Raw genomic sequence first — 16357 nt, 5'->3', positions numbered from 1 at the left:
TGTATCTTATGACATGTAGAAGTGGTCAATGACCAGAATATTTCCCCACATGATAGGCATTGTATCTTATGACATGTAGAACTGGTCAATGACCAGAATATTTCCCCACATGATAGGCATTGTATCTTATGACATGTAGAAGTGGTCAATGACCAGAATATTTCCCCATATGATCGGCATTGTATCTTATGACATGTAGAAGTGGTCAATGACCAGAATATTTCCCCACATGATAGGCATTGTATCTTGTGACATGTAGAAGTGGTCAATGACCAGAATATTTCCCCACATGATAGGCATTGTATCTTATGACATCTAGAAGTGGTCAATGACCAGAATATTTCCCCACATGATAGGCATTGTATCTTATGACATATATGACATATAGAACTGGTCAGTGACCAGAATATTTCCCCACATGATAGGCATTGTATCTTATGACATGTAGAAGTGGTCAATGACCAGAATATTTCCCCATATGATAGGCATTGTATCTTATGACATATATGACATATAGAACTGGTCAGTGACCAGAATATTTCCCCACATGATAGGCATTGTATCTTATGACATGTAGAACTGGTCAATGACCAGAATATTTCCCCATATGACAGGCATTGTATCTTATGACATGTAGAAGTGGTCAATGACCAGAATATTTCCCCACATGATAGGCATTGTATCTTATGACATGTAGAAGTGGTCAATGACCAGAATATTTCCCCACATGATAGGCATTGTATCTTATGACATGTAGAAGTGGTCAATGACCAGAATATTTCCCCATATGACAGGCATTGTATCTTATGACATGTGGAAGTGGTCAATGACCAGAATATTTCCCCATATGATCGGCATTGTATCTTATGACATGTAGAAGTGGTCAATGACCAGAATATTTCCCCACATGATAGGCATTGTATCTTATGACATGTAGAAGTGGTCAATGACCAGAATATTTCCCCACATGATCAGCATTGTATCTTATGACATGTAGAAGTGGTCAATGACCAGAATATTTCCCCACATGATAGGCATTGTATCTTATGACATGTAGAAGTGGTCAATGACCAGAATATTTCCCCACATGATAGGCATTGTATCTTATGACATGTAGAAGTGGTCAATGACCAGAATATTTCCCCACATGATAGGCATTGTATCTTATGACATGTAGAAGTGGTCAATGACCAGAATATTTCCCCACATGATAGGCATTGTATCTTATGACATGTAGAAGTGGTCAATGACCAGAATATTTCCCCACATGATAGGCATTGTATCTTATGACATGTAGAAGTGGTCAATGACCAGAATATTTCCCCACATGATAGGCATTGTATCTTATGACATGTAGAAGTGGTCAATGACCAGAATATTTCCCCATATGATCAGCATTGTATCTTATGACATCTAGAAGTGGTCAATGACCAGAATATTTCCCCACATGATAGGCATTGTATCTTATGACATGTAGAAGTGGTCAATGACCAGAATATTTCCCCACATGATAGGCATTGTATCTTATGACATGTAGAAGTGGTCAATGACCAGAATATTTCCCCACATGATAGGCATTGTATCTTATGACATGTAGAAGTGGTCAATGACCAGAATATTTCCCCATATGATCGGCATTGTATCTTATGACATGTAGAAGTGGTCAATGACCAGAATATTTCCCTATATGACAGGCATTGTATCTTATGACATGTAGAAGTGGTCAATGACCAGAATATTTCCCCATATGATCGGCATTGTATCTTATGACATATAGAAGTGGTCAATGACCAGAATATTTCCCCATATGACAGGCATTGTATCTTATGACATGTAGAAGTGGTCAATGACCAGAATATTTCCCCATATGATCGGCATTGTATCTTATGACATGTAGAAGTGGTCAATGACCAGAATATTTCCCCACATGATAGGCATTGTATCTTATGACATGTAGAAGTGGTCAATGACCAGAATATTTCCCCACATGATAGGCATTGTATCTTATGACATGTAGAAGTGGTCAATGACCAGAATATTTCCCCACATGATAGGCATTGTATCTTATGACATGTAGAAGTGGTCAATGACCAGAATATTTCCCCATATGATCAGCATTGTATCTTATGACATCTAGAAGTGGTCAATGACCAGAATATTTCCCCACATGATAGGCATTGTATCTTATGACATGTAGAAGTGGTCAATGACCAGAATATTTCCCCACATGATAGGCATTGTATCTTATGACATGTAGAAGTGGTCAATGACCAGAATATTTCCCCACATGATAGGCATTGTATCTTATGACATGTAGAAGTGGTCAATGACCAGAATATTTCCCCACATGATCGGCATTGTATCTTATGACATGTAGAAGTGGTCAATGACCAGAATATTTCCCCATATGATCAGCATTGTATCTTATGACATCTAGAAGTGGTCAATGACCAGAATATTTCCCCACATGATAGGCATTGTATCTTATGACATGTAGAAGTGGTCAATGACCAGAATATTTCCCCATATGATAGGCATTGTATCTTATGACATGTAGAAGTGGTCAATGACCAGAATATTTCCCCACATGATAGGCATTGTATCTTATGACATGTAGAAGTGGTCAATGACCAGAATATTTCCCCATATGATAGGCATTGTATCTTATGACATCTAGAAGTGGTCAATGACCAGAATATTTCCCCATATGATCGGCATTGTATCTTATGACATATATGACATATAGAACTGGTCAGTGACCAGAATATTTCCCCACATGATAGGCATTGTATCTTATGACATGTAGAAGTGGTCAATGACCAGAATATTTCCCCACATGATAGGCATTGTATCTTATGACATCTAGAAGTGGTCAATGACCAGAATATTTCCCCACATGATAGGCATTGTATCTTATGACATGTAGAAGTGGTCAATGACCAGAATATTTCCCCACATGATAGGCATTGTATCTTATGACATCTAGAAGTGGTCAATGACCAGAATATTTCCCCACATGATAGGCATTGTATCTTATGACATGTAGAAGTGGTCAATGACCAGAATATTTCCCCACATGATAGGCATTGTATCTTATGACATGTAGAAGTGGTCAATGACCAGAATATTTCCCCACATGATAGGCATTGTATCTTATGACATGTAGAAGTGGTCAATGACCAGAATATTTCCCCATATGATCGGCATTGTATCTTATGACATGTAGAAGTGGTCAATGACCAGAATAGTTCCCCATATGATAGGCATTGTATCTTATGACATGTAGAAGTGGTCAATGACCAGAATATTTCCCCACATGATAGGCATTGTATCTTATGAATTTCTCTCCCTGCCACCATTCCTTACTCTTTAGAAGAGTTGTCTTGAGAATGGCCATGAAGTGAATACAGCTGGAATCTTTATTCAGTGTGAATGTATGCGTTTGTGCGAGTGATAATGCAAATCAGATTTACGTCACAGTTTTAGCAGCTTCTGTTATGTTGAATATGGTATTAGGAACATGGAATTACCTATTACAGAACTGAAGCCAATGATTTGATTATCATTATTAACTAAAGCCAATGATTTGATTTATATTTATTAACAGTGTACAATTATTAGCTTGGGGGGTGTCAAGTGGTAACTTGACAAGTGTTTCAAACATTTTCCAGGCCTTAGCCCTGCAGAAGGACTCGCGCTCAGAAGTGAGACAGACTCTATGGATAACCTGCTGTGCTGTATAACGCTGTTCCTCCGACTAGTTTCCTTCTGCGTAACAATCTAGTCGTTATTAACCCTCCCAGTTTGCTGGATGATTCGTCATTTCCACTGGTTTCTGGTTTTAAGATTTCTTGTGGCTGTGTCACCGCCCTGGAGGCCCAAACAGAGGTCGTCGTTTCTGCACGCAGTGGAAGCTAAACCATTAACAAAATGTATCTTGTAAGATCTGATTTGAAAACTAGTGTAGAAAAAATCTATGATTTTTTTTTTCGGCACCACGCAGATTTTTTTTTTTTTTGTTCTCGTTTATCGTCAATGTACATTGAAGTAGCATAGAATCTTACTTGTAAAATAATAAGCTATACTGAAGGTATGGAAGTTGTATTTGATTTTAACCATTTAGAACCAATAACAGTTTATATACTTGAAGACTCCATCACCATTGTTTTCCTTGTCTTGGCATTCAGTCTCACCTCCAGACATTCGTCTCACAAACTGAAGGCTGCAGTGGCTGAATGGTTAACTCACTCAGTACGGCCAGTCCTCTCTTCTCCTCTACACAGACCCCTCGGATGTCCAGTGGGTGTCTGAACGACCCAACCTTTAGCTTCCGTCGTCAGAATTGTGGTTTTCTTTGCCAACATTCACCTCTTCAGTATAAGAGCCTTCCGCTTGCAATATTTTGATGATGGTAATTGGGGTGAAACGCTGTTAACGTCGTCTGTTTCGCCGTTCGTATGGAGAGAGTTAAAGCACTGGTTGCTCCCCCAAGTTTCCTGAGTTTGATCCACAGCCGTGTGAATAAGCATGCAGAATATCAAACATGCATGTTAAAGATCCTGTCATCCATGCCGTTGTGGCAGCGTGAACATTCCCAGCATGCATCAGCCATGACAGAGGATGTTGGTTGTGTAATGTAAAGAAAGAAGAAAAATCAAATGTTGCCTGTATCTGAATATTACACTGTCAGACCATCGGAGTAAATAAACTGTTTGGAAGAGACTGGAAATATTTTCAACCACAACAAAAAAATATGACAGAGGATTCTGCAGATTCTGGCCTGTAGAGTGGAGGAATCAGAATGTGAACAAGTCCAGAGGTCACTCAGCATTGTTTTCCAGGTCCCCCATAAGGGAGAGGGTGGTGTGTACACACATGGCTTGAGGAATTTGGCAGCATTTGTTTCTTTCCCTGGGAAGACTCTTCAAGTATTTCTTTAAACCATATCTTTGGTTTCTTCATCCATTTTTTCTTAACCGAGTTAACCCACTCCTAAACTTCTCACATATATTTCATGACAGTATTTTACTTCTTTTTTTTTCCTTCTTGTATTTTTTTCAACTATCTGCTTGATACATGGATTTTTGGTTGTTGTTTAGATGAGATTTCTCCTTAGTTCCCTCTAGTTTGCTTCCCAGTCTTAGACTTACTGCCGCTAACATGGGTTGGGCCATGGGAGTTTGTATGTGAAGTTGGTGACAGTGGACAGCAAGTCTGATCTGAGAGTCTTGTGTTGGGCCAGGGGAGTTTGTATGTGAAGTGGGTCACAGTGGACAGCAAGTCTGATCTGAGAGTCTTGTGTTGGGCCAGGGGAGTTTGTATGTGAAGTGGGTCACAGTGGACAGCAAGTCTGATCTGTGAGTCTTGTGTTGGACCAGGGGAGTTTGTATGTGAAGTTGGTCACAGTGGACAGCAAGTCTGATCTGTGAGTCTTGTGTTGGACCAGGGGAGTTTGTATGTGAAGTTGGTCACAGTGGACAGCAAGTCTGATCTGTGAGTCTTGTGTTGGGCCAGGGGAGTTTGTATGTGAAGTTGGTCACAGTGGACAGCAAGTCTGATCTGTGAGTCTTGTGTTGGGCCATGGGAGTTTGTATGTGAAGTGGGTCACAGTGGACAGCAAGTCTGATCTGAGAGTCTTGTGTTGGGCCATGGGAGTTTGTATGTGAAGTGGGTCACAGTGGACAGCAAGTCTGATCTGAGAGTCTTGTGTTGGGCCATGGGAGTTTGTATGTGAAGTGGGTCACAGTGGACAAGAAGTCTGATCTGAGAGTCTTGTCAGGGAAGTCACTGGTTTGGAGGTTCATTCTTAATTAACACATTTCTTACCACAACCAATCATTTGTCGGTTCCCATGAAATTCCATCCATGGACTGCAGCCAACAAATTAGTTGTCATGACTACTGGTTTCAGTTTTTGACTGTTGCTGCAGACAATGGACAAAAGCAGAACTTCACCATGCAAGAGTGTCAGGAGAAGACTACTCTTTGAACTTCCTGTGATGCAGTACTTGAAGTTTGTTTGAAATTATGGCAGAATAAGCAGTTTACACCGTTTTACTTGTAGCGTTGACTGCTGCAGTCAAAACTTCTTTGTCCAGTGGTTGCAACTCTGCAAATGTGTTAGCATGTTTGTGGAGAGCCGGGAAAGCAGCTGAGTTCTGTGTGTAGGACTTCTGGTGGTTCTTTTTTATATATATATCCCTTTTTTAGTTTTCAGGATAAAATCTGGAAAATGTATCCAAGTTTCAAGGCTGAATGACCTTTAACTCTTGTGGGAGCATGGAAGATTTTAACGTAATTTGACACATGATATGCCCAAGTCTTGAACAGAAATGCTTAAAAGCAGGTGTACCGAGTTTGATAATCCATTAACCAGCATTGGAGCATGGGGGATATCAAGGGAAATGTAACCTTGATGTCCAGGTCATGAAAATGTGCAGATATTAGGGACTGATGACGGCAAAAACGAAGAAAAGAGAAACAACAGCATCATGATTCAGGAGCTGAGGTTCATTGATTGTCCACCATTTTCCCCTCAGCTGGAGGTCTGGATCAGGAGCTGGTCACAACACTTTAAGGGACACAACTCCCAAGTCATCATTTTGACAGAATAAATCACCTTCCTTGAGAAATAAGGACTTGGAAGCTTCAGCGATTCCTTCATGAGTTCGGAACTGAAGGAAAGAAAAGTGTGGTTTAGTTTTCATGCTCTTGTAGAATGCCAGGTGAGCCTTGATAAGAAAAAAAATTGTATGTTAATGATATGTAACATATGTATATTAACATTGTTCCACTTCCTCTTCTTCTGATGATGATGATGGTAATAATTGTTTTTAACCAATTTAATCGTTCACTTCAAATTACAATTTCCTTCATGACAAACACAACCACGCACTGGCGTTTTCACTCATTTCACTTTTTTTTTTTTTATATATGATGGTTTAAATGTGAATTGAGCATTCAAAACGTGTGTGCAGACTTAGTCCCCACTGTAGATTACCACAGGTGACTGGCCTGAAGTACAGGGTCTCCTCTGATGGGAGGCCTCACTGAAGGCTGACATGTGTAAGGTTGTCAGTGGAGTGGTGGTGGCTTAGTGGGTAACGCTTCCTCCTCGGCAGTGAGAGAATCTGAGTGCGCTGGTTCAACTCCCACGCTCGTCAGTATTTCATCCCCCTGCTCTGGGCCGTGTGTGGAGGTCTGGAGTCCGGACACAAGTCAGTTAGATGAGACGATAAACTGAGGTTCCATGTGCAGTATGCACTTTGCGCATGTTAAAGAACCCCGTGACAAGAAAAAGGGTTGTTCCTGGCAAAGTTGTGCAGAGAAATCCACTTTGATAGGAAGACCAGTACACTGGCAAGCAGAAAGAAAAGTGTGACGGTGACCTCAGTGACGCGCTGTCCATGGGGAGAGCAGCCCACGTTTCACACAGAGAAATCTGTTGTGACAAAAGAGTAGTGCAATACAACGCAACGCAATGCAATGCAATGCATTACAAGGCAGTGCAGTACAATACAATACAAAACAGTGCAATAAAATACAATACAGTTCAATACAGTACATTACAAAGCAATGCAAAAAGAATTCAGTACAATTCAATACAATGCAAAGCAACACAATACAACACAATACAGCGCAATGCAAAACAAAACACTGCAACAGAATACTACAAGACAAGATAAGACAATGCAATGCAATGCAATGCAATGCAATATAATACAGTACATTGATGAGCCCTCTGGACGCTTAGTGTTGGGACAACGATAGGATCTGAGATGAGCAGAGTGGAGGCGATGTGACAGAGGAGGCACAGTGACTTTTGTTTATCAAAATGCATTACGGTGGTACGTTCTTGGATTCACCGGTCATGATGTGTGTGTGTGATTGAAAGGCTTGTGATGATTGAACCAGACCTGATCTCACCAGCAGAATTATGGTGGTTTGTTTGAATCAGACACAATGTTACCAATAGAACTATGGGTGTGCAACTGAATCAGACATAATCTCACCAGTAGAATTACGGGTGTGCATTAGTACTAATGGTGATACCTTGTTTTGCCTCTCTGGACTTTGTTGCTGTTGTCGTTACTGATTTCCATGGTTCTTAGCGTTTTAGAACTTGCTTTAACAGTGGCCAGCACATCTTTCACAGAAAAGCTTTTGTGCCAGCCGTTTGCAGCAAAGTCTTGTCTCATCTTTAGTTTCCATGCAGTCACTTTGGTGCCTGTGATACCATGTGTGTCCATGTTGGTGATTGTCTCATCATTAGTTTCCATGCAGTCACTTTGGTGCCTGTGATACCATGTGTGTCCATGTTGGTGATTGTCTCATCATTAGTTTCCATGCAGTCAGTTTGGTGCCTGTGATACCATGTGTGTCCATGTTGGTGTTTGTCTCATCATTAGTTTCCACGCAGTCAGTTTGGTACCTGTAATACCATGTGTGTCCATGTTGGTGATTGTCTCATCATTAGTTTCCATGCAGTCAGTTTGGTACCTGTAATACCATGTGTGTCCATGTTGGTGTTTGTCTCATCATTAGTTTCCACGCAGTCACTTTGGTGCCTGTGATACCATGTGTGTCCATGTTGGTGATTGTCTCATCATTAGTTTCCATGCAGTCACTTTGGTGCCTGTGATACCATGTGTGTCCATGTTGGTGTTTGTCTCATCATTAGTTTCCATGCAGTCAGTTTGGTACCTGTAATACCATGTGTGTCCGTGTCGGTGTGTGGAACGCCAAGCCCTGTGACCAGAGGTGACAAAAGAAGGGGGAACTAAACTGAGCAGAGCTGGGCCAGAGACTGAAGTGGGGTTCACGTTGCAAAAGATGGCACTACCCACATTCTTCCCACTGGCCCAGTAATGATAATCACACACCAAGCTGTTTTGTGGTACCAGTTTAACAGAACACACACCTCTTTACTGACTTAGGGCCACTGATCTAAAAAAAAACAAACAAAAAAACCCCCAAAGGTGGATAGCGCATTCCTTCTTTGAGCCCGTTTGCTAACTGAATCCAATGTGTCAGTATAGCACAAAGCGGTGACTTCATATATGTAGCCGAGCGCTCTGCTGGCTTAAAGTCAAGCTTTCACTTGCTCGTGGTGTTAGTTAAGCTGACATTCCTGTGTGTGCCTCCACAGCAAATTTGCACATGTCACTGCAGTGTTTTCCTGTGATAACTTTGGTAGATAAACCATTGGCAGATATGATTTAAGACACAACATGTGGCATCTCGTGGGGGCAAGCATAACACAATTTCATCAAAGATACACGGTTACAGTTCAGAAACTACTACCAGTTAGCATACAACTTCTCACCGGAATGACAGCAGGATACAAGTATCAATATGGCGTCTAGTTGGCTTCAACTTTCCTGGCTGATGAGCCATCCATCTATTTTTAGAGCAGCGACTTAGGACCTGTTACTGTTCTATCATGATGAATGCTGATTGAGAATATGGCCGTTTGCAGATGCTCGCTCTGCAACGACACTCCCAGCTGGATGTAAGATTGGTCATTGACAAAAAATATCTTGATAAACCCTTGCTTGCTGCGAAAGCGATTCTGGTTTTTGCTGCGTGTTGTGTATGGAACAGTGTATGTTAACAGGCAGTATCGTCATTAACCCCATTCTTTCTCTGCTTACTGGTTCCTGTCCATTGCCAGTTCTAAGCAAAGACCATGTATAATCCTCTGTTGGTTTTTGTCAGTTTGTGTGATCTGTGCATGATGAAAGATAAAGGTTATAAACTTTGATCAGTGTGAAAATACTTTGTTATCTAGAATGCTTTTCCTGGTTAAAAAAAAATAATAATAATAATAAAATCAAATCATACAAAAGAAGTGATTTTTCAAGACTGAGGTATGCAGGTTTCTGCTTTGGTCTGTTGTGCCCTATAGAACACTACGCCTGCAAAAGATGTGACGAGTAATGCCCATGCAGGAGAACTGATTTGGGTGTTGATTCGTAGGTTTATTATTGATCTGTTCACGGATTCTCTGGCTCTTTTCACAGAGCCTTGGCTAAGTAGTTATTGTACATCTCTGGTCGAAAAATGCTGGTGTTCTTTTTTTTTTTCTTTTTTTTTTTTTTTCAATTTTCCCTGGCCCTGTGTTCCCTTCCTATAACCTTCTGCTCTCAATCCTTCTGACCCCCCCCCCCCTGCCTCTCCCCCACCCCTGGCCCTGTGTTCCCTTCCTATAACCTTCTGCTCTCAATCCTTCTGCCCCCCCCCCCCTCCCCCACCCCTGGCCCTGTGTTCCCTTCCTAGAACCTTCTGCTCACAATCCTTCTGCCCCCCCTGCCTCTCCCCCACCCCTGGCCCTGTGTTCCCTTCCTATAACCTTCTGCTCTCAATCCTTCTGACCCCCCCCCCCCACCCCACCCCTGGCCCTGTGTTCCCTTCCTATAACCTTCTGCTCTCAATCCTTCTGACCCCCCCCCCCCCTACCCCTGGCCCTGTGTTCCCTTCCTATAACCTTCTGCTCTCAATCCTTCTGCCCCCCCCCACCCCCCCACCCCCGCCCCTCCCCCACCCCTGGCCCTGTGTTCCCTTCCTATAACCTTCTGCTCTCAATCCTTCTGCCCCCCCCCTCCCCCACCCCTGGCCCTGTGTTCCCTTCCTATAACCTTCTGCTCTCAATCCTTCTGACCCCCCCCCCCTGCCTCTCCCCCACCCCTGGCCCTGTGTTCCCTTCCTATAACCTTCTGCTCTCAATCCTTCTGACCCCCTGCCCCTCCCCCACCCCTGGCCCTGTATTCCCTTCCTATAACCTTCTGCTCTCAATCCTTCTGGCCCTGTGTTCCCTTCCTATAACCTTCTGCTCTCAATCCTACTGCCCCCCTGCCCCTCCCCCACCCCTGTATCCTTTATCTGTTGCCCCCACCCCACCCCACCCCATGCTCTTCCTAACTACCTTCATTCCTGATTGACTGGCTTGGTAATGTTTCATGATGATACTACATTGTGTGCATTGAAGCTTAGCTATTCTTTTGCTTTCTGCATCAGTTATATTGATAAGGGTTTTTCTTCTCTTTTTTTTTTTTTTTTTTTTTTTAAACATTCAGTAATCATTCCTTGTCTGTTTCCCGTTCCCCCACCCCCATCCACCCACCTTTTTTTCTAAAAATAAGAAAATAGAAATCATCAGAAAAACAAAAGCAATAAATTAACAGTCATTGGAACTATACATACCTTGACCAGTTTTTCTCACACACACACACACACACACACAATCTCACAAGCACGCATGAGCACACACACACACACACACACACACACACACACACACACACACTCACACTCACACTCACACTCACACTCAGAACAACTAGAAAAAATATTTTAGAAAGAGCAGACAGGGAAACACTTGTTAGACATTAAACTTCACTGCAGAGAACCGTCCGTGAATAGAAAACACACAGACCAAAGAAATAGCAAAAAAAGCCCTGATCGCCTTCTCTATGGAATGTAAAAATGTTGTTGCTTTTAAAAAAAAAATTGTTTAGTGCATCTAGATGGAAGACACTGACATTATCATTTCCATTACACTTTTCAAAAACTAGACGCAAATCAGATGTCTGTGAACAGACACAAGAGCTCTGTTGTTGTTTTTTTTAATGGGAAAGTCTCTTTCTTCCCCAGGGCTGGCCAGAAGAAAAAAAAGCATGTATATTTGCTTAGCTGACTATCATGGTGAAGTGAAGTACTTTGATTCATTTCATTTGGTTTCGTTTCTCTGTGCTTCCCATGTACCTGTGTGCGCGCTGGCTGTTGAATAGCGTCACGCAGCATCCGCTTCAAGTTAAGCAAAACTAAAGTTACTGTGCTTGTATGTTGGTTCACATTTTAATTCCATTTGACGTGTTCAGGTTTTCCATTTGTACCAGCCATCTCCGAGGTTATGTTGTGTGTTTAATTCTGTCTGTATATGAAAAAATGAGACCAAACAAACAACCTGTAATCATAGAACTGGCGGGTCTCCCACTCACCTCCAGTTTATGTCAGTTGGAGGTTTGTTGTTTTCTTTGTTGTTGTTATTGTTTGTTGTTGTTTGCAATGCTGTAAGATAAAAAATGATTGAAGTCCCAATGTTTGGCAGGGGGAGGGAGGTAGTGAATAATCCAGAACATGATCCAAACTTTCCACAGTGAATTATCGACTTTTAACCCTCACTTTCGGCAATAGATAATCTAGAATTTGACCCTCGCTTTCCACTATAGATAATCTAGAACCTGACCCGCACTTTCCACAGAAACCTGACCAGACCCGTGGACCTCTGTGGCATGTGCATCTTGAAGGGAAAGCATCGGCTGATAGGACAGCATTTTGTACACTGCCTTTAGGACGCTGTTTCACACTGTATTTTCTCATAAACATTCGGTGGACAAGGACAGTATTTTATACTGTATTTTCTCATGAGATGGACTAGGACAGTATTTCATACTGTATTTTCTCATAAACATTAGGTGGACTAGGACAGTATTTCATACTGTATTTTCTCATGAGATGGACTAGGACAGTATTTCATACTGTATTTTCTCATAAACATTTGGCGGACTAGGACAGTATTTCATACTGTATTTTCTCATAAACATTTGGCGGACTAGGACAGTATTTTATACTGTATTTTCTCATGAACATTAGGTGGACTAGGAGGACAGGATTTTATACTGCATTTTCTCATGAGGTGGATTTGTACAGTGTTTTATACTGTGTTTTGTCCCAAGCATCAATGTAAAGTGATTTGTATGGTTCCAGTGCATGTAGATCTGGTTTTTATTTTTGTTGTATTGGTATTTTCTCCTTTTACTTTTCTTTCTGATGAAAAGATTACATTTTTCTCTCTTTTTTCTTTTTAGTTGGGGGGGGGGGGGGATATATTGAGGTTTACCTAACTGCTGAAGTCTTTTTATCATATCTTAACAGGTTTTTCTCTCCATGCTTTCTTTTCCAAAAGCGCTCAGATTCTAAGCTTTACTAAGGGTGCTGGTTTTTCCCATTTTGTGTAAGTTGTACAACTGTTAACGGTGCGTGTGTGTTTCTGTCTGTATGTCTGAGCCCCTCTATATGTGTTCATCGCTATGGGTTTGTGTGTGTGTGTGTAAGTGTATTGGTCTGAGTCTCTGTCTCTATCAAAAATATTTTTTCATCTGTCCAGTTTTTCATCCGTACTGTGTGAAGCAATCTTTATATCTTCCTGTCTGTCTTAACGATATAGCTGTGTGTATGTGTGTGTTTACTGTGTACTTTCCTCTGATTTAGATGTTTAGATTAAAGTGGACAGTTTGCTTCTAGTGCAGTTTTACAGCATCAGTTTCATGGCAGACTAGTCTTTCATGAGAGAGCATAGTGATTATACAGGATGACCCTATTCCTTTCTCTTTTTTTTTTTTCTTGCAGTTTGGTTTATCCATGCTAAAACAGAATGTATGATTTCCAAGCAGAGCAGAATCTCTCGTTCTGCACAATGCTGCTTGGGACTCGCAACATCTTTGCTGTCATTTTTTGGCTTACACAGCACGCATTTGATGTAGGTGACCATCTACAAATGTGCTTACATCACGTTCAGTACAAGGTTGTTTTTCTTTTTCTTTCTTTTTTTTTTTCAGACATCGAATTGTTCCAGGTTCTATATATGTATCCTGTTTTGTTTTTTTTGTTGAGTATATTTCATTTATAGTAAATATTTTTTTGCCTTGTATATAATATGATTGCATAGATGTTTAGAATAGAATTTTGGGGGTTTGTTTAGAGAGTTGGTGGGAATCTGGAATGACATTTGTTTGAATGCACATTGGTACTTTTTTTGTGTTTCTTATTTAGATGCATGATATTTGGCGTGTTTACATACCTGCATATATTTGTGGTTTTTGCTTTGCATAATTATGTGAAGTATATGTGTGGAGTGTTTGTTTACTTATCTGAGTCGATGTGTGTTGTATGTTTACATATGTAAGTATGTGTGTGGTATTTCTTTATGTATGTGAATATATGTTATGTGTGCTGTGTGTTGGTTTACCTGTGTGATGTATCTGTGTTCATGCATTTGTATGCGTGTTTGTTGGGTGTGTATGTATGTGTTTGTTTATTCCAAATTACCTTACATAATTAAGGTAACAGTACATCGAAGTTCAAGTATAAACGTTGATCACAACTGTGCAATGTATTTGTGTGATGTGGTGAAAAATCGAGTTAAGTAAATATGTGCTTTATTTTCAGATGTTTTGATCCAGTTGTAGTTTGCTTAAAGATTCTTAAAATTTGCATGTCTTTGAGGGAAGTGTTTAGTTTTTCGATCGCACAGGGGTTTTAGTTTGGTTGGTTAGTTGGTCTGTGTGAGTTACAATGAACTGACGTCATTAATGGCTTAAATGTTTGTTTGTTTACTTGCCCCTTCCAAACCCCTCTCATCTCCCCTTGGAAAGTTCTTCTATGTAGACTATAGTTGAAACAGCCTTTTTGTATGTGTGAGCATTTGTGTGTCTGAAGAGATCTTTTGTTTCTGATTTCTGTTCCTCAGCTTGTAATTCTGTTCAAGTTTAACTGTTGAAAATTGTCCAACTTTTGGAATGTGCAGAAGCTTTTTTCTTTAGATTTTATTGGGTTTTGTTTCCTTTCAGCTTTCACCCCAAAAAGTGAACCTGAAATAAATGCAAGTGTGTGCATAAAATATCAGTGGTTTAGAGCACATACAGAAAATGGCTACAACGATTCAGTGACATTGGCATGCACAGGAAATATGTAACAATTGGATAGTGCTTTTTTTTTAGAATTCAGGTAGCATTGCCTATGAATTGTCAAGGAATGATTAAAGATTGCTTTGATATGCAGCTGTCAGCAGCTAGTAGTGAAGTAGTCGTAATGTACGTTTTCTTGTGAATGATTTGGTACGCTGCTGTCAGCAGCTAGTTGTGAAGTAGTTGTAACGTACGTTTTGTTGTGAATGATTTGGTACGCTGCTGTCAGTGCCTAGTTGTGCAATAGTTGTAATTTATGTTGTGAATCTCGCTTTGAAGCTGTCGGTGCACACACACAAAAAAAAAAAAAAAAAAAAAAAAATCAGTCTTGACTTCAGGTATCGAGTATATTGTGAATTGTACTTGAAGTGCCCCAAAGCAGATGATGGATATAAAAATCTTTGGGGTTTTTTGAAGTCGTGTGTGTGCCTAAAAGTGTTGACTTGGATTGGCGTTGTTTTCAGATGCTAAAGGCACAAAAAGCCGTGCGTGAAAAACAGGAGGAATCAGCGGTGAATAGCTCGCAGAGAAAGGACAGCGTAAGCCTGGCCACTCGGTCCTCCCTTCACTCACTCCTTTCTCAGTCCTTTTTTTCTTTCTTTTTTCTTTTTTTTCTGAGTTGAACAGTGGCCTGTGTTAACCCTTCTCTTCACCTGTGTTGGAAACAAAAGGGTTCTCGCCCAGCGGCTTTGCTGGTTGCCAGGGTGCATTGTGGGTGTGGGTGCGTGCTAATAATGGCTTTCCGTTTAATCTCTCATCTCATTGCGCAGCTCTTTCTCCTTCTCTTTGTGACCTTTGTTTTAGGGTGGTTTTTTATGTGTGTTTTTTTTTTGTGTTTTTTTTTTCCTGCTGGCTTCTTCATCTTCTTCTCTGGCTTAAACTAGAAGTGCGGATTGAAAAGGTTTTGAAGCGCAGACAGAAAGTTGGTTCACACATGTGGAGTTATCGCTTTGCTTCAGGAAATACTGCAGCAGAAATCTGCCTTGTTTGTCTGATACAGCAGGTGTATTCTTGAGAGAGACAGAGACAGAGAGAGACAGAGAAAGATGGTGAAGGGGAGGGAGAGACAGAGCATGCATGTGTATGCAGATAAGCTTGAGGGTTATGTGTGAACACACACATACAGGGGTGCCCATTTGTTTTCGTACACATACAAGTGTTTGGAAAGGGGAGCAGTGTGTGTATGTGGACAGTTTGTGGAGGGTGGTGGTGGGGAGAAAAGGGGAGCAGTGTGTGTATGTGGACAGTTTGTGGAGGGTGGTGGTGGGGAGGAAAGGGGAGCAGTGTGTGTATGTGGACAGTTTGTGGAGGGTGGTGGTGGGGAGGAAAGGGGAGCAGTGTGTGTATGTGGACAGTTTGTGGAGGGTGGTGGTGGGGAGAAAAGGGGAGCAGTGTGTGTTGTGGACAGTTTGTGGAGGGTGGTGGTGGGGAGAAAAGGGGAGCAGTGTGTGTATGTGGACAGTTTGTGGAGGGTGGTGGTGGGGAGAAAAGGGGAGCAGTGTGTGTATGTGGAGAGTTTGTGGAGGGTGGTGGTGGGGAGGAAAGGGGAGCAGTGTGTGTATGTGGAGAGTTTGTGGAGGGTGGTGGTGGAGAGGAAAGGGGAGCAGTGTG

At 41.4% G+C, this 16357-nt stretch overlaps 1 protein-coding gene across 5 annotated transcripts in view; it reads left to right on the top strand.

Moving 5' to 3' along the window:
- LOC143300231 (kinesin-like protein KIF28) overlaps positions 1-16357 on the top strand; it is a 111676-nt gene that overhangs the window by 85659 nt on the left and 9660 nt on the right. Inside the window, exons 28-29 of one of the 5 annotated variants that reach the window (XM_076613812.1) lie at positions 9478-9510; positions 15211-15285. The exons of 3 other annotated variants lie outside the window; for them this stretch is intronic. In XM_076613812.1, the coding sequence (XP_076469927.1) occupies positions 9478-9510; positions 15211-15285 (108 nt within the window). The remainder of the gene's footprint in view (positions 1-9477; positions 9511-15210; positions 15286-16357) is intronic. One more of the 5 variants, XM_076613814.1, reaches the window with a different exon arrangement.

Source organism: Babylonia areolata, chromosome 26 (genome assembly GCF_041734735.1).
Source record: "Babylonia areolata isolate BAREFJ2019XMU chromosome 26, ASM4173473v1, whole genome shotgun sequence".
Lineage (NCBI taxonomy): Eukaryota > Metazoa > Mollusca > Gastropoda > Neogastropoda > Buccinidae > Babylonia > Babylonia areolata.
Note: the sequence above shows the minus strand (reverse complement) of the source record. Positions and strands in the feature narration are given on the sequence as shown.